At 36.3% G+C, this 19,839-nt stretch overlaps 1 protein-coding gene across 8 annotated transcripts in view; it reads left to right on the top strand.

Annotated features, from left to right (window-relative positions):
- NFIB (nuclear factor I B) overlaps positions 1-19,085 on the top strand; it is a 176,991-nt gene extending 157,906 nt beyond the window's left edge. For 4 of the 8 annotated variants that reach the window (XM_051642229.1, XM_051642227.1, XM_051642224.1 and 1 more), the window contains 2 exons: positions 1,858-1,946; positions 12,622-19,085. In XM_051642229.1, coding sequence (XP_051498189.1) covers positions 1,858-1,946; positions 12,622-12,751 — 219 coding nt within the window. In that variant the 3' untranslated portion in view covers positions 12,752-19,085. Of the gene's footprint in view, positions 1-1,857; positions 1,947-12,621 lie in introns of those variants that run through there. The other 4 variants (XM_051642232.1, XM_051642228.1, XM_051642230.1 and 1 more) reach the window with 3 other exon arrangements.
- The last annotated feature ends 754 nt before the right edge of the window (positions 19,086-19,839 follow it).

Genomic DNA, 19,839 nt, shown 5'->3' with positions numbered 1-19,839 from the left:
TGTACAAGTGGAAAGGTGTCATACAGACTGTAGGAAGAATAGAATGATTTAGTGCAGAAGCTAATCTACTAAAATGTAGTGTATCAATCCCTTACTGTTTTCCCCAAATGGCAAATGCAATCAGGTTCTATAGCAAGCTAAGTGCTTGCCAGATTTTTGAGCTAGGCATAAGTGCATAAAATCACTTGGTAACACTAAGTTTGTGATTTTAGTGGTTTTTATGGTTCTAATCAGCCAAAGGGCTTTTACTTGCAGACTTTGTGAAAGAAGAAAAGAGGGGGGTTTTAACTTTTCAGTCTTGAGTTTCAGCTGGAAGTGAGTTTATATAGCTGACTTATAAAGCTTTAAAATATACATCTGTAATGAAGATGATAACATTCTTAAGGATTATATTAGATATCCATCTACTGTACATTGAGTAACTGTACTGACTTATTTTACTATGACTTCAATATTAAAATCAGGTTTATAAGACTGTTTTGTATAGTGACTAAACCAAATATTTACTTACCCCTTTCTTTAAATGTGTTTAATGTATTATTCACAGTTACTTCAAGCAAACTTTTTGACTCCATGTTTCCTTTTCTCATTAGTTTCATGTGGTTTAGTCATGCTTTTAATGGACTTTAGAAGGTCTTTTGGAGTTCTTTAGATAACAAACAAGAAACAATCCCTATGAAAACATCAGAGATTAACATTTTCATTTCTCAGACCTTAACAGCAGGAAGCTTATGAGTCTAACAGCCAGACAGGGTCAGGTTTGCAATATTGTCTTGTCCTCAGCATATGTATTTTTCAGGAAAAAGACTGTAATTAATTGTGCTCCTGTGAAAATAGTTTATTGTATTTTTTTTTTTTGCTGTAGCATGAGCTATCTAAAGACTGTGAATACAGATAGAGAAGACTAAATTTTATCCAATGCAATTAAACTCAGCGACATTATCTTCAATTCAGAGAGCTGTATCATACATAATGGTACAGCAGTTTATATACAGCGTGACTACACAGAGGTTAAAATGTATGTTTTCTTCACAAGCCAGATAAGTTAACTTTTTTAAACCTAAAAATAAGCAGTATATATTTTCAATAAATCTGCTAACACTATAGGGCAGCTGTTAAATAAACAGAGCTATAGAGAGTTGCTTGAACAGTCCATGAAGGCAGAACTGATGATTTGAGGATCTAGGAAGAAATTGTTTCAGCTAAAATTTAGTACATTCCTCATTATATTAAAATGCAATAAAGTATTTTAAATGCTATTATTCTGAATCTAAAGCAAGATTAGATTATTTTATCACCCTTTCTAAGTAACCCCACTTCCAGTAACATTAGATTAATAAAATTCAGTTACAAAATACCTTTACCCTTCTTAAATAGCAAGATAAGGACATACAGTTTGCTTAATCTGGGCAAATTTTCTATAAATTGCATGTCTTCTATGTTTCATGAAATGCATGCTACAAGATATTGATTATATTTGACCTTTACTTATCACACATTATATAGAGCACTGCTTAGATAAATAATTTTTATTTTCTTCTTAAAGTATCTCGCTTTTGAATATTAACATTTCCTTTTATTCCAGCTCAGTTTGTAATCTAATAATGGCTAAGTGTTATGTGCTAAACACTAGTTACTCTTATGCTTTATTAATAAAGGAGCATTATCTTAATCAAATCTATAGGCATTTATTTCTCAGAATAAGTTATTTTTCTTTGTTTGTTTTATTTTTTAAAATTACTTCTTAGGAAAGTAAGACTTTTGCCATTTACAGTACTAGTTTGCATGTATTCATTTAAATACTAAAATCTGTAGTACTGCTCAATCCATATCTGACTGCTAGGTTTCAATTGACAGCTGAGAATTTGTGACTGGACCATGAATCAAAACGGCAGGCATTTATACCCCAGTGCCAGTGAGGATACATTGGGAATTACTTGGCAAAGGTAACATTTTAATTATTTCCACCCCTATACCACCTCTAAAAAAGTTGCATTAAGCTACAGTGTTTGTTTTAGTGGGCCTCCAGAGAAATATGTGACAGCATTTGATCAAAACGTGCATGTAACATTTCTCCCCTACTCATTCAGATGTATTTTTAGTGCAAGCTGAATTTAGAAGCTACCTTAATTAAGCACCTGGAATGACAGTGCTGCACTGTCAAATGCAAAGGGTTTGTAAATTTAAGGGAATACTCATGTTAGGCTTTAAAAATGAAAATGTCATTTGCAGAATTAAAGGTCATATTTTGGGCATCTTAGTGGTTAACACAAAGAAAATAACGATATCAGGAGTATAGATGAGTATAATAATAAATGTCTGAGGTGGTGGTGGTTTTTGGACAATGAATAACCATACTAGTAAGAGACTTTTCTGACTAATCAGCTGGTACAGATTAGGTCACTAACATGTACGTGAAGGTAAGATATAAACCATCCTATTTCTAAACTAAATAACAGGATAATTAGGAATTATTTACTCTAAAGAGATTTTTTTTATATATGAAAACAGGTAAATACAATAAAACCCATTATCCTTTGGTATATTAATGAATTTTTCATTATTATCTTTTATATCGCTTGGTATATAATGAACTATGGTAACAGTAGAAGTGTGTGTGTCTAAATAGGTATGTAAACAAATTAGTGTAATTGTGATACAGCAGTTTTTCACCTCTTTCATGTGCAGGACTAGCTGCAACACTCAGCACTTAAAGGGGGTTATACATGTATAGTCTGTGGGTTGGGAGCCTGTCAGATGAAGTATTAGCTACTCACTCTTAAAGTAATTTTAAATACTTCTTGGAAATTTGTGAACCCATAAAAGTATATGTACTTCTGAATAGTTTGTGTAAGTGTGTGTGGGTGTATGTATGTATTACGTGTTTAATGCATTTTGATGCAGTGTTTGTACTATGGATTGCTGGAAGTTTTGGGGCTTTTGAGTATCAATTTGGAAGGATAATTACAGAATTTGAGAATAGGTGCTATTTACAAATCTCAAGGTTAAACACCTCAAATATTTTTCCTTTCCCCCCCCCCCATGTTTTGTAAATTTTCTGAAGTAACATTTAAAATCTAGAAGCATTGTGGTGGAAAAGCAAGGTACTGTCATTTCTTCCCATATAGATTAAATAGCACAATGGAAAATTAGCTAATGGATTCACCTCATCTCCTCAAGGGTTGTGATTCACATTATAAATCGTCATCATGCAGTAATTGTCACAGTCTTCAATGTACTGCCAAGAGTGAATCCAAACTGTGCTAGTATAGCACAGTAGCACAGGGGGAGTAATTTATTCTCCCACTACAAAGGGTGTTGCTTTTTAAGGGCACCGACAGGCATTAGGAAATTACATTTCCTAATATAATTAGGACAAACTACTATATAAATATTAGTAATATTATATTTATATTTATATATTGTCATATTGTCGTATATAAATATGACAACTGCCAGTCTAGGAATATCCTTGAATGGTTTTAATCAGTCATCACTGAAATCCCCTTTAAAGCGATGCCAGTTTATACTGGCTGATGCACTGTCATTGTGTTTGCTGAATTCTATTTTGCAGTACCCAGCACACAAGACCTGTGGACATAAATTATGAAAACAAAGGAAAGCGGGGAGAGGGTGGGGGAGTAGGAAGGATGATTTCTAGGCTATGACCAAAGAAACTTTGGCGATTAATGTAGGCATGCCCCATGATCCATTCATCTTTATAGACAAAATTGCTTTGCAGGTCACTTCCAGACTGCTGCCTGCCACTTTTACCCTACCAACATACAGAACTGCCGCCAGATGAGCTTGGGCACAAATTCTGTCATGGCATCTCTTTAAAAGCAGGCCTAGACTATGCTTGGCCTTGAATTAAGCACACATCCTTGGATGACAAAGAAACAAACTGTTAGTTCTCCCTAAGTAGGTGGCTTTCAGGATTTGGGCTTTAGAATACAACATTCTTCAACTCCCATGTAGGTAGGGATCTAAGAAGAGAAGTAATACCTGTGCAGGCTAAGCAGAAGTGAGCCCTTCGAACACTAAAATTAACACTGAAAAAAAAGACCTATTGTAAAAGAAATTGCTGTCCATTGACAAATAATATATTCTAGACTAGACAGTCAAATTTTCCTCAACAAAATGGTCTGATAAACATTTTATTAATGTGATTTTCTTAAATCTGCAGTGCGTGTTTTTGTGGTATAAGATCTGACCTTTTACAGCATGCTTTTGAAGTTGTTTTAAGTATACTGATTTTTCAGAAGTATCTTTGACCTCAAGATGGTAAAAAAGTTGTCATTGTCTCAGTGGTAGCTGTCCCGTCTGTACAGAAGTAGACAGCAGAGATGGGGTACTAGAGATGAATGAGGTGGAAATTTTGTGATTGTCCATTGCTGGTGAACCACAACTTGGAAACTTGGGGAGAATTTGAATGATGATAAAATCTCTGTTATTTCTATGTTCTTTGTCTTATTAGTGGCTGCCTATCATACCTGATAGTAGATATTATGCATAGATTTCAAAATATGATACATAGATTTCAAAATGTATTTTCCAGGGTTTTATTTCCATATAAAATTATATATCTGTTGGTATTTAAAGTTCCAGGTGTAAGACAGAAGTGGTCCACATGCCAAAGACTGAACTTTCAAAAAAAAAAGAAAAAAAAGAAAAAAAAAAAAAAGAGAAAGAGAAGGTATGAATAATGAAAGAAAAATAAGAACAAAACATCTAACCCCCTAAACTTTTAAGTCATTAATACACCATTTTTTTTCAAAACCAGGAGACTTGCAAGAATAGTGATAATAAAAACTAGATTAATAGTTTGCTTAACGGAATCAAACATTCTAGTATCTTCAAAGGAAATACTTAAACAAACCATCCTTTGACCATTCTACAAAAACAAAAAAAAATATTAAAAATACGAGTTACTTGGTAAGGTATTTTGAAGTAGCAATTTTAATTTTGCCCCTGATATTCAAATTATCTACTGTTTTATTTCTTACTTATAGCATTTATGCTATATATTTTATTAGGTTGGCTGAAATTTGAACGTTTAAGCATGTCGATAGAATAAAGTCCTCAAATACTTTTAAGATCATATAGGTCAATTTTTCACTGTACATATGAAGAAAATGCTCAGAATCCAGAATCCAATACCTTTTTTTTGGTAACCACACTTCTGTGATAATAACTGTTTTTTCTAGACTCAGAAGGTGAGGGGAAGCTGTGAAAATCTGTAAAGCTCAATTAGGAAAATTAGTCTCAATAGCTACATAAGAGCGAGAGCATAGGCAATGAGTAAACTTAAGACACAAGTGAGAGTGAGAAAAAAGTGTGTGTATAATTGATAGCATGAACTTGAGCCTGAATTTCAGCCATTCATTATGCCACTGATACTGCTTCCAGTGGGACCAGTCCTAAAAGTCAGCAAGCTTGATGGGTCTCTTTTAAAGCATGTTGAGTATTTGCTAGTCTTCCACAGACTGTAAGCAAATTTTCATTGCCAAAATGTACATTTTAAATCGGCTGTTGCCAAATACATTTTTATTCCCAACTGTTGTTACATTGATTTTTTTAAACATTCTTTCTATGCTAGTGTTACAGGTTAACTGCTACTTTAACATTACATTTACACTACACAGGCAAATGCACTAGGTTAGCATTTCCTGCCTTTGGTCTCTTATCTTGACACATAAGCATATATTACAGCAGCTGGTTTGCTCCTGGAGATGCTGAGAGGAACTCTGTTCTCAGAGTGCTGAATTTCCTTCTCAGCTATAGCTGTAGGAGTGTTCAGCTTTCCAAGCATCTTTCCCCCCACACCCCTCCAGCAGAATGCTGGGTTTATGATAACAATGCTGATAAGGCAATCAGATGTGATAATCTGTGATTTGTGAAAGAAGTAGGAGGGGAATAGAGAATGGCTGCAGATTGCTTTTGTACCACATTACCTTGCATGTGTTTGGTTTTGAGCAAACACGTAGCAAAAGTAACACAGTCAGCAGCAGTTCTGTGACAAGAACATTTTTGCAAACACAGACACCTGTTAGAGAAATGGTTCCTACCGTCTGCCCCCCACTGTGCCAATCCCTTGCGCAGTGCTTTGGAGGAGAAGTATCAATTCATAACAATTTAAGAACAAAAATGCTGAAGTATCCTGATTATAAAAGCATTCATAGAAAGAAAACATAATGATTTCTGGACTTTATCAATTTAAATTGGTAACTCCAAGAGTTTTGCCCAACTCTGTAATGCAGAAAGAGTTGCAGAACATTATGTTTCCTCTCCATCTAGACAAACATCTTCAGAACACTTCCTAAGAAATTAATTGTATTCAAGCCAGACTTGCATGCTGCCATCCCACAGGAAATGGGTCAGCAATCCATTAAGATGCCATTAGATAATCTAATTTGGATCTTAATCTCTAAATTAACCATGCTCCATACTTGAAGCATACTTGAGAGAAAGAAAAAATGTTTATGTTTGAATTGATAGGGGAGCTGAAGCGTGAAGAAGGCTGTTTGTTTTTTCTGTAGCTGTGGTCACGTCTCAAGCCGTCTGGTAACCAGGAGAAACCAGACATGATGTAATTCCAGATTGAACTTGAACTTCAGGGACTTAGAATGGGGGAACAATGGACCATAGGAATCAATAATGTCAATTTTCCACATGATTATGTTTGGAGCTTTAAGTTAACCTTTTTGAGAGAAGCGGCAAGAACTGAAGTGTGACCAAAATGATTGAGATGATCCAGAAGCAAGATGTTAAAGTAAAGAAAACAACTTCAGTAATATTTTCTGAGCAGCGCTGCAGATTCCAGCAGGATTAGAAAAGTTCCTGCTCTGCAGTGAACTGGTTGCCTGTTCTGAGCACTCTTTGTTCACTTAGGTAGGACAAACTTAATCTTACGTTTCCTGTCAGATGATTTTTGGCAGCACTGCTAGGAAAGGAGGAGCATATTATAGAGAAATCCCAAGTGTAAACTCTATCTTTAACCCCTTGGTTACTCCAGTTTTCTACTTCTTTTTCATCTTACCTCCAATTGTTTATTTTGAAGTAGTAAAACTAAGGTGTTGCTTTTTTGGGTTTTTTGTGCAGTTTGGATTATCTGTGTTATTATTTACCCATGCTAATTTGAGAAATAAAATATAATAATATTTTTTTTTAAGTGCTAAGGTAAAAGTCTAACAGATTAAAACTGGAAATGGTAATATATGGGGAGAAAAGCAGTGTTTATGTGGAAAGTGAATAGTCAGTTTTTCACAGCTGTCTCTAGGTTCTCTGCTCACCCAAGCCCCTGTTCTCTATGGTTTGGCTCTATGGGAGGCAGCCCTCCACTTGGTCAGAGCTTTGTCTGTGGAGGTGCATGTTTGCAAACCTCCCTGTAGGCATATCCCTGCACCAAACACTCATGCTTGCTCAGGTACTGAAGGTGAAATTTGGCAGCTGTTTAACTACAGATACTGTTGTGGAATGGTACCTCATGAAGTAGATGCAGGAGTGGTCGGTATTCTTTTGGCAGAAATGTACAAAGTGCATTTAGAAGTGGGAATTTAGCCAGGGCACTGAGGTTCACACAACTGAGCTTCCAAAGCTGACACAATCTTAACAATTTGAAATGGTGAAGTTCCATGTACTTGTGTGGGTGAGCACTTACTTGGTACCAGGATAAAGGAATCTTGCTTAGTGACTTGCCAGTGTTCCTTCTCTCGACATCGACAGCACGGTTGATGCTTTGCACCTATTCTGTCCAAAGACTGTCCTAGCATGATCTGGTCTACCTCATCTAAGCAAGTGTTCTCATACACAGGGTAGTAAAGCTGTGGGAAGGAAATACTGGTTTAGGTGTACTTTCAAATGGTGGGTTGCTGTAACAGACTTTTGGAGCTGTAATAGAAAGTAGTAACCGGTGGAAAATAAGTCTTATAATACTTCAGGTTTACTCAGGTCTGAGTGGAATTTTTTTTTTATTGTATTTAGTTAATTGTTTAACATTATTATGCCCTTTATATTATTATAACCTCTGAAGTGGACTGTATATACGTATAATGTTTTTTACTGCTTGTGGTCCATTCCAGTAATATTTTAATCAGAGGTTCTCGAAACAGCAATTATTATCTTTAAGAGGAAATCATGGCAGAAATCTTGATTGAATTAACATGTGAAAACAGTAATGGAAACTATAATGGAGAATGTTAACCCTGTAAGATGCTTGCAGAATTTCACTTTGCTATTTTATTACATTTGAAAAGATAAGTACATTATACTTGAATGGATAGAGAGGGAACTGATGGCTTTTTAAAACACCTGGTGGTCTAGTTATGGTGAGAGAAGACTATTTCTGGTAGTGAAATTACTTAGAGGTATAATGCTTCAGGAAGATGACTGTGCAAGCCATACTTGCTCCCACAAAGGCTATTCAGAGCAATATCTGATGGTGCTTGTCATGTCATTTTCTTCCAAACTTAGACTAGAGAAGGTTTTTTAAGTCTCACTTTATATTCCAAAGGAGAGGCATTATTATTATAACCTCTGATAGCACAGGGCTCACATATTTCCTCAGGAGCAGTGAGCTGGAGAGTGGGATAGATCTGCTTTATTCTGCTCATACATAAAAAGGTTTTTTATCTGAAAGAGGGACAGAGGGACATCTCATTAACTTCTGCAAGGCAACCAGCTTGCCTGTGTCCCAGGCAATGAAAAAAGTTTCGGCTTCCCACTTGTTAAGGCACTTAGTGAACAGAGACAGAGCGTTGCCTCTGCTTTTATGAAACTAGGGGCTGGAAGTTTACCTGGGGCTTATGCAAACTGCTGCATAGTGTGGTGAAGGGAAAGGTGTTTTCCCCTTTCCAGCCGTTGCCACCTGTATGGGCCTCCAGGCAGAATTTGCTTTGCAGTCAGCAGTAACTGGCACTTCTGCTGGGATGCTCTGCAAAGAAATCTTAGATGGTTTCCATGGCGGAAGCTACACTACACGATGGTTACAGAGGTCCCTTCAGGGCAGGTTTGAGAATGCTGATGGAGACCTTACTCAGCTGTGTGCAGGAGGTCTGGGGAGCTACAAAGCAGGGTGTGTCTTGTATGACAGTTGAAAGTTTGATTAAATTTGCTGTTGAGGTAATGGGGTATTTGGGTGTGTTGCATAGACAGTTACACTTGTGCAGCACAGCAGAACCTGAGTTATTTTTTTGTTTTCTTTGTATCAGAGCTGTTCTCAAAGCTTTGTACTGTGATTAGTGCTATTATTGCTATTACTGAGATTTCACTCCGCTTTTGTCTGCAGTAAACCCTTGGTGGTATCAGGACTGGTGTGGCCCGAGATAGATTCACATCAAACTGCAGAATGATATTGTTAATTCCTAAGATACAGCTGGAGCCTGTCAAGCCTTCAAGGTCATGAGCTAGGAAACACTAGCAAACAGAGGGTATGGCCTGTCCTTCCCAGCTGCCAGCTGCTGCCCAGTGGATGCATGTGGATCAGGGACTTTAACCCACCTTCAGCAGTGCCAGGGCAACATGGCTTTTCCAGCCACTGCAGGCAGATGGCTGTAGCTGTCCTGGGGCTGTGGGTGCTACTCTGCCAGCACCACCATCTCTGGTAGGCTGCAGGAACTCCTGTGGGATTCACACAGTTTTAACATGGGAGATTTGTTACTCCCTGAGGATTCATAAGCAGCATTGATGAATTAGTTGCAATCTGCATATTTGTCATGGTTGTAGTACAAGATGGGAGGCTTGGAAGGCTTAAATAAACACCTGTATTAAATTTGTAGGTCATATGACAACAGTCCTATTAGTCACTTGCCACAACTTATTTTTATTAAGCACTTTCCACAAAATCAAGATTTCTCTTACCTATATGAAGGAATAGATAAGAAAGCTGCTACGAATAGTAACTTGTTCTTTATCAGCACTGACTGCTTTCCTTCACCTGTTGTAGTCATTAGAAGGTTGTCAACTTTAAAACAAAGAAAAAGTCACATATACATGTATCAAACAACTGAACTGCACTGTAAATCTTTGGAAAGATAACCTGGAAACTGTGTATTTAGCCTTTGCAGCAGCAATTGTTTAAATACCATCTTGACTTCCCACAAAATTTACATTCTTTTAGATAGTGGTCTATTTAAAAAGAAAAGCAACACTGTAAGTCCTGTGTAAAAGGACAATAAAGAACTGTGCACTGTAAAAGATATATTCAGACAGATCTGCAGCAAAAAAATCTGCTTGGCTTTTTTTGTTTTTGTTTTTAATTACTAATTCCTATTTTTACAAATCCTTCTGCTTGGAAATGATTTACATTGTGTCTGCTATTTCAGAATTTAGTTCTTAACATCATTGAAATCTGAAGAGGAAAAAACAAAAAATGTATTTTAAAATAAATTACAAAGAAAACTGAAGACTAAGTTGAAACAATTAGGCCTCTTAAATGAGATTCTAGCATTGATTTTTTTTTTGTTTTAAACATAAACTTTTCATCAGATCATATCAGACTAATCTTTTATGTGTGACTGGGTTTAAGTATTTTTGAATATTTCAAGATTTGTGATGTAACTATGATTTTTTTAATTTCAAAAGTGATTATTTCTCCAGCAATAGATTTTATTTTATTTGTACTAGTCACAAGAATTAAAAAATATATTAATTAAACATATTAGCTGATCTTGGATTTTGAAAGTACGGCAATATTTTTTTTTTTTTTTTTTTAATTTATGAGGAAGTTAAAATTCTCCGGATTTTCAGGTAACCTCTGTGTGTGTGTATATAGATACGTATTCAATCAGAAAAAAAAAAAAAAAGCCTTCCTATTGAATATTATTTGCACTTCAGGCATTTAAAGTACATTAGGATGTTCATATTTCTTCTGTTTCCTTATGGAAAAAATATTAATCTTGCTCCCTTCAGAATTTGACCGTCACTGAGACAAACAGCTCAGCATTTTTTTCCACTTTTTTTAGTGTGCAAAACAGAGCACTTGAAATGAATTGTTACGAATCAAAAGAGTAATTAAACAGGCCTAGAGAGGTAAGGAGCATCAAACAGGAATAAACAACAGAAGCTGTTTGTATTATTTTTAAGATAAAAGGCCAGAAGAACACACCCCCAACCCCCAACCCCCACCCCCTGATTTCACAAAATAAGTTGACCTTTTTCTTTAATGTTCATACAGAGCAACTTAAAGGTTCACACAAATCTGCCAAGTGAAATGTAGTTATTTCATACACATTTAAAATAACTTTAAAGAGCCTGTTTTCCTCTTTACATCCAGTGCCACAGAAGTTGTATCTGCTTATCCAGGGAGAGTTTAGTGTGGATAGGCGACCAAAGAGAGAAAAGGATGAGAACCTCCAGCATCTGTCTTCCACAAAACGTGTTGGAGGTTTTAGTCTGCAGATGTGTTACTATCAAGCTTATCAGTCTAATCACAGTGTGTATTCTCAAGTAAGCCATTGTGTATGTGGAAACACCTAGCATGGAGAAAAGCCGGATGTAATGCAATGTGGAGGAAGCATCTGCCTGCATGTGTGGTGTCCAGTTCTGGTGGACATTTTGGCAATGATTGCTGACATAATGAGGTTGTTTTTCTTCTGAATAAATTTGATGGTACTTTCTCTCAAGTCTGGTGTTTCTGTGTTTTCAGAAACACATCTAAGGAAAAGGCTGCTCAGGGTCTGCTCTGGGTACTGAATAGAGGCAGCTGAGATCTTTCGTTGCTTATCCATTTTGTAAATGCTGTTGGGTGAGGTATCTACTACTAGTTGGTGCCTGCTAAATATGTTAATGCCATTGGGACATAAGCTCCTCAGTTACAGAATGCTTTTGCTTTTGAAATGATTACTTAAGTTTTGAAGTAATTGAATTGCCTTTGAAAATATTTTCTGTGTCAAACAATTTGTGGCAGTTGGCTGCTGCGCTTGACTCACAGATACAACTTGGCTGCAGGTGTTTAGATGGTTGGGTCCTGTGTTATCCAGTACCCCTCAGGCACTGATACCTTCTGGGAAAAATCTATGAAGAAAGCAGGTGTTTTAAATATTAAAGGTCCTGTGTTCTCATGGGGAAGCATGCACCCCAGAGGCACATCCTGGGACTGGAACAAGATAAACTGCCGGGTTGTAAGAGGGTGCGGAATGGCACAAGAAGCTTAACCACTGTACCTTGATAGTGTGTTCTGAAAAAGAGCAAACCTGTATACAGTAGTGTATTTCAGTAGCTCTTAAGTAACATCCATGTTCCCATATAGTGTCACTTGTATGGTTTAGGTGCTTTTTGGGGCTTTCATAAAGTATCAGGCTACTTAGTGTAGGACAGCAGTTCTACTTGGAGTTAATATGAACGCAATTGTATTTCTTTCAGATAAATCATAGTTTCACAATAAAACTTCAACAACTTTTCACAATGAAACAACTGTGAAGTAGAATCTCAAGTGACATCCACAAATTTGGTTTCTTATTTTGTCTTAGGTAGTGCTATTAATAATTAATATTGTCTTAGCCCTGATTCAAAGTAATTGTGTTCTGGTTTTTGCAACATGTTTAATTTATGTGTTGTTTCTTTTTTTTTTCTCTCTCTCTCTTTCTCTTTCTCTCTCTCTCATCTTTTTCCCCTTTTCAACAGTCCTGGTACCTGGGCTAGCTTGGTTCCTTTTCAAGTATCAAATAGGACACCGATCCTGCCAACAAATGTCCCAAATTATGGTTTGAACATAATTGGAGAGCCTTTCCTTCAAGCAGAAACAAGCAACTGAGGGAAAACAATACAAATAAATAATGAAATAAAAGCAAAGTAAAAAAAAAAAAAAAGAAAGAAAGAAAAAAGAAGGGAATCCAGGACGACGAAACTGAAGAAAGAAGGAAAAATAGACCAGCAATTGCAGCTCTTACAATCACTAATTCCCTTATGGTTGAAACTGAAATGACATACAAAGGGTCAATGATATTTCACTGATGGGTAGAATGCAGCCCCTGCCAAGTAGCCTTTGTTATATGAAGTCCGCTGGGAAATAGATTTCTGTCTCTGACAATATATTTTAACTGACTTTCTAGATGCCTTAATATTTGCATGATAAGCTAGTTTTATTGGTTTAGTATTCTTGTTGTTTACGCATGGGATCACTATTCCTGGTTATCTCACAAAACAAAGGCTAGGCAGTAGTAGCAGAGCTGCAGGAGGACACGGGCAGTGAGCCACCCATTTTCTCAACACTGATTTCTAAATGATTTAAAAATAAGCTCTGTAGCCTTTAGTTATCAGTATGGATTTATTAAACTTTGGCCCTTAATTCAGCCTTTTCTAGTGTGTTATGCAGTTCAGAGTTTTTCAATCAGTATGAACACACAAGCTCTATGGAAGAAATGCCTCTGCGTAGGTAAAAGTGTTATCTCCTTATGCAACAGTAAAAAAGAAAAGGAAGTTAAATGTTTTCCCCACTAAATAAACACTTACAGAGGCAAGTGCAATTTAAAAATCATATCTAAGGGGTCATCACTATAAGTCCTTCAGCCCTTGGACTCTAAATTGAGGGGATTAAAAATAGAAATAAAAATTACTTTGAACAAACTTGTTTTTCCCCTCAGTTTTTGAGGGCATTAAAAGGCATTAAGTCAAGACAAATCATGTCCTTGAGAAAAAGAAATTGATGGAAATACAGCACTTATGTTGGTTTAGCTGCTGCCTCCACAGAGGGGTAGGATTTATTTATTTAAAGTTACTGGTTGCATCAAGAACCCACAGGGTTTACATGTTTCTGTAAAATCTGCATAATAGAGACAAAAAGATAGGCAAATCCATGTCACAAGGGCAAAGCTTACCGTTTACAAACTGGTAATACCAGGATGGGGATATGCTATATTTAAATAATGCACTCTTCATGTAAGTGTAATTACAGGGTGCTGAAAATTTGCATGGTGCTTTCAGAAGTTAGCCTTGTTCACCAATTTTCACATATTGACAGAAATATAATGTGCATGGGCAGACATTTTGCCTATATGTCTCTTTAAAAACTATATAATTAAGATACTCTTTCCAGTAATCCTAATTTGCACGAAGATATAATGTCCACATTACGTGCCTTGCCTTGAAATCTAAAAAATGGAAAAAAACAAAAAAAGAAGAAAAAAAACAAAACAAAACAAAAAAATCTGACATCACTACACTTGTTTTGCTGCATTTATTATAATTTTAAGTCTTTACCATTTTTATGACAAAATATTTTGTACTCCAGGTGGGAAAAAAGTGTGACATCATGGATTTTTTAGACAGTTATACCTTTATCTCACATTTATAAAGCATATCATGGCTGTGTATAGTTGCCGCTTAAAAATTGTAATCAACCAGCAATATTTTCAGTATTTTGGTGTTTTTTCTATTAACCTTTCATGTTTTTCATCTTCCAATTAATATTGGGGGGAGGGGATACAAATTTATACGAATTATGCAATACCAAGTTTTGCCTATGTAGGTAGTGCTTTTAGCTGTATTGGTTATTATAGGTAAGTACACAGATTTAAAAGGAAAAAAAAAAAAAAAGAAAGAAAAAAGAATAATGTATGCTTTTTTTGTTTGTTTTAATTGACCAAAGTGGGTACTGCTATTTTTGCAGTGTGATGAGGTCCTTTTCTGTACTGAGAGGTGGATAGGGGATTTTTTTTTTTATACATACATATATATATATATTCTGGGGTGGGTGGGGAGGATTTTTAACACTTTACAGTGTAGCTGTGAAGCAGTGCACCCTTAGCCAGGCAGGGGCTGCAAAGCGACTGTTCTGCCTACTGTGACAAACTTCCAAATAGGTTCCCTCGTTTTAACTTCCCACCTGGGGTGCAAGCTGAAATCATTTCTGGATTTAAAAAATAAATAATGAATTCTGTTGGAGGCAGACTTGACTTGAGGAAGCTGTTTTAAGTTTTGTGGGTTTTTTGTTTTGTTTCATTTTGTTTTGTGTGTTTAGTTTTTTGCTTGATTTTTGTTTTGTTTTGTTTTGTTTTGTTTGTTTTGTTTTGTTTTGTTTTTATTGAGAAAGAGAGAGAGACAGACAGAAAAGGAGGTCAGAACCACCAGTGAGATTGAGCCTTTTCCATTCTGGCAAAGATACTGCATCCTAAAGTGTTCACATTAGAAAATGTTTTTAGCTCAGAATGACAAAGACACTTGCTTTGTCTAGGAAATGCACATACAGGGCCAAAATCTTTGCTGGCAGAATTCCAGCGACTCCACTCAACTCCGGAGTTGTTCCTGCAGAGAATTTGCCTCCCTCAGTCTTCTTGACTGGTAAATATTTTTTTATATTTTTTTTTTCCTCATCAAAAGATTTTTTTTTTCTCCCCCAAGTTTGTTAACTCACAGCATCTGAATTACAATATTTGGGCTGCTCAAGCTTGTGTAAGATGTTTGCAGTGTCTTCTCATTTAGCAAGTCAGATGGAGAGTTTCTTAATGCATGGGATTAGACTAGAATGTAATAAAAGTAAATTTCCAGTGAAATCATGTCTTGCAGATCAGTAGCCGGCCTGTTGCTGGAGAGCTCTTATGCACCAGTGATAAAACATATGGCTCAACACAGGATGAATTTTTCTTAAAAGTACATCCTTTTATTAGAGTGAAGAGTATAGACTTGTGGAAATGGGATGCTCCCCTCTGAAAACTAATCCTTTTACAGTAGTTGTCTGCATTTTGTAGGTTTCACTGCCCTGGAGCAGCCCCAGAAGTGCAGTTCCAACACAGTACTGGGCAGTGGCACACCAAAGTCAGTCCCTTCTGGCTGTGGCCGACACGTGGCAGCTAATGAGCTGTGGTGGTGGCACATATCCAGCAGGAGAGGTGTGTGTAGGCATGACCTAAGTGGCTACTGAAAAAGCAAGTTCTTGAGATTTGTCTACAGCTAAACTGAAAGAAAGAAAACCCCACATAAAAGAAACCCCATGTAAACGATAAGACAGCAAAAGGAAAATAAAATTAATGATATTGTGTTTTTTTTCTGAGGCCCATAGTAAGTGAATTCATTCACAAAGCACACGGCTATTGAGATTTCCAAAACGTACTAGATCCACTCAAGAGTGCATGTCAGGCTCTGATAACACAAAGTCTGCAGTCTCCTTTCCACATGCCACTGATACTGAGCCGTTTGGGAGCAGTGTGGGTTTTATTTTTGTGTGTGTTTGTATTTTTTGTTGTTGTTGGTTGTTTTGTTCTGTTTTGTTTGGTTGTTTTGTTTTGTTTTGTTTTCATGCTCTGCAGTCAAAAGATCAAGATAAGACTGAGAACTCAAATCCAGTCTCTGGCCTCCTCCTTCACCAGGAAGTGTATTCTGACTAAATCAAGACACCCCGTTCTATGTGCACTGTTCTGCCTTTACTAAGTTGCTTTGCAGCCCTGGCCTCATGGCTGTGCCACTGAAGTGTGTTTCCCCTGGAGTGACGTGAACTTTTGAGGCTTGACTAAGGAAAAAAAAAGGCAGTGAAGGAGACTGTACATAAAGACATGGCAAAAATATTAATTATAGCAATATAGTTGTGGGGTGATGTTCAGGTGGGCAGCTACATTGAAAATATGTGAATGAATTTGTGAAGCTGCAAGTAGCGAGAAGAAAGGAGGATTTTCTGAATGAACCGCCTACCTTGTAGACAGTAATTTGTACGCTGTATAGTTTTGTTAAGAAATTTTTTTTAATTAAAATACCCTTTTTTGTAAAGCTAACTTTTTAACAATTATAATGGAAATGCATGCCATTTCCATTTTTAAAGTAAACAAGAATATTCCTTGTTTGGAAACTGGACTTGGGTTAAAACTCTCCGGTTTCTTAATTTATATATGAAAAAAGAATCTGTCCACGTTAGGAGTTATTTCGCAGATTCCTGTGCTTGAAAAGCATAGGCTACTAATCCTTTAAAAATGTAAATGGAGAAAAGTTATATTTTATGAAGGTTATTTTGTTGTATTTAGTATTGGAAAAGTTGGTTTTCAGAGCATTTCAAAATGTTGGAAGCACCACTGTCTTTTTATTAGTATATATGGCCTTTAGCAAAAGTTTTTGTGATTGTTACATGATGGTATTTAGAACTAAAACAGTACTTATGTCTCACATAGCTGTGTCCTCAGGGAGCAGGATTTTGGATTTGCAACTTGTAGCTTCATAAAGACTTAATGAAAAAGATTGCACAAGGACACACTCAGCTGTGACATCAGAGTGTGTTCTGTACCTAAATCTAAATTATATTTACTGTGTGAGACTATGAAGGCTGCAGAAAGTTATCCCATATTCAGTGTACAGTATTCACTTATAATGAACAACTCTCTAACGTTGCTGGCAGTAAGGCCCCAAGCATGACATCCAATATAGTTTACTTGATCCTGTCAAGGTCTTTTGTTAACATTAACCAGCTGCATGCTCCTGGACTTTTTCATTTGGTTTCTGTAGAAAACTGAAAAAAAAAGAGGGAGAGAGTAAAATCATATGCAGGCTAATCACGTTAAACAGGAAAAGCTCGAAGTTGAATGTTCTACTCCATGCTGAAGGAGCTGAAAACTGCCTCCTTCTTATTTGCACTTTCTGCTAGTTCCCCAGTTTTTTCCAATTCCTGAAAATTGTGTGGGTGTGGTGGAGCACTGCAGTTGGAGGATAACACGGACCACTGATTTTGCCCTTTAGCCCTGCACAATGACCTTTGCATCAGCCAAACTTATTGCCATGACAACTCTGTACTGTTTCCATGCCACAGCTCTGTTGGTCACATGGTTAATAGTAAAGGGGACAAGTTGGAGACGGTCAATTTTTACAATTTTTGTTGCAATTTTTTCTTCAATGGTTGTAAGTAGTTTGTTTTGTTGTTTGTTTTTTTTTTTTTTTAATGATAAAAGGGTTCACTAGTTATTACTCTTTAGAAATATCTGTGTGTTGCAATTCAAATGTATGTTGAATTTGTGAAAAGGGCTTCAGTGCCACTAGCATCATAATATCCTAGAATAAGCCTTTCATACTTTTATTGCATGATACAGTAACAGTAAAATAAAAGGTGGCCTAGATAAATGGAGAGCAGTGTGAGCTAGTGACACTAAAGCCAGTCTTTGTATTACTGTATTTTTGACAGAATGGTTTTGAAAACTGTGCTACAGGGACTGATGTGGCAAATGTATCTCTATATGCAGAAGGAAGTTTTTTAAGAAGTATGGCTTATTATGCATTCTTCATTGAGGGCATTGAAGTTGCATGGACTGATAAAAGTTGATGCAAAATGAGAAAGAAACAAAAACCAGCAAAATGTTTACCAAAAAACTCAAACAAATGAGCAGTGCCTGTTCAATTTCACAGTCTCTGTTGAGTTCAGTTGTAAATATGTTTCAGATAACATTTTCTTCAAAAACAAAAAAATACAAAAAAAATCTCTACAGCATTGTAGAATGTGAGTGGTTCCTCAATCCCAGGCATAGGCTTCTCAAGAGCTGCATTAGGTTATGTCTTCATCAAGCTGTTAATTTGTGCTTATATCATATAGAACTTTAGTAAACTGGGAAGAGGAACTCTATCTCAATGATATTTCTCTGAGAACAACTTTTGTAGGGCTGTGTGTTTCTTTAGATACATTTAGTACAACTGTAGGTGACAAGTAGTCAGTTATTGCTTGCTAGCTACACACCAGGGTTGATCCATTTTAAAACTTCTGGCATTTTTCCCCATACTGTAGGACATAAATCCTGAAGGTTACATTTTAATTAAAAAGGAGGTACATACACAGTCTTTGTGTAATGAACCTTCACTAGTAGGATGCATTACAGTACAGCTACTTAATTTTAGAATTAGGGCCCTCTGGCATTAGACCTGTTTTTAGCCTGAGTGTTAACAAAGGTTTTTATTGTGCCTGGTTGGAGGATAATAATGTTCTTTTTGGTACTTTTTTTTAGGTTACAAATGAACTCAACTGCCACAAGTTTTAAACTGGTGTAAATCAAGCTTGACTTAATGTGATTGTTACTGTTATATCCAGCCTATACTGCTAGCAGCTGCTCATACTGCAGTCAATTACTGGAAGCGGATATATTTCCTATGCAAAAACTGTTTAAACAATAAAAATGAGCTATGCTACAGACCCTGGTCCTCTGTTTTCTTTTCTATCTCTGAGAGTTGTAATTAGTAATATCTTACAAATCAACCTTAAGCTTTGTACCCTGATAATGTGGCACAGCTTACGGAGTTCTCCGTACACTTAGTTTTGATTTAATATATTTGTTTTCATATATTTTGGCTTAGTGCTAACACTGAAAAAGGAGAACTGAAACAAAAGAAGCTGTGATTAGATAATCAGTTCAATGTAAAAGTTTATATTTAGTTTTCATCATCATGTTTTATCAGCCCAAGTAATTATGCAGGTCACCTGAACCGCTTCTTCTGTACTGCAAGATTGAGCATGGTAGTGTAAGGGCAGGGGACTTTTGTTTTCTTTCAATGTTGTTAACTTATGACAGACAGTATGTATTTGCTTTCTTAACAGCCTTCATGATAGTATTTTAATTAAAAAAAAAAAAAAGATCCAGCCTTCCCAAAATTCTTCCTAACCTTATAAAGCTTTCTTTTGATTCAGGGTTTTTGAACTCTACCAAAGAAGAATTATTTTTCATAAGCATGAATTTATATATATGGGATGTTTTGTTGAGCCCATGTTCCTGGAAATATATTGTTTTCTTCATATACTATAAAGAATCCGTAAACTACTAGCAACAGTCAGCAAGTAGCATGAATATGGCCAGGAGATGACTGACTGGATCACAGTAGGAAGACTTAATCTGGATTATATAAAAATCTCCAAATTTTGCCCCACGCTGAGGTTTAACAACTCTCCAT

This window comes from Apus apus, chromosome Z (genome assembly GCF_020740795.1).
Source record: "Apus apus isolate bApuApu2 chromosome Z, bApuApu2.pri.cur, whole genome shotgun sequence".
NCBI lineage: Eukaryota > Metazoa > Chordata > Aves > Apodiformes > Apodidae > Apus > Apus apus.
Note: the sequence above shows the minus strand (reverse complement) of the source record. Positions and strands in the feature narration are given on the sequence as shown.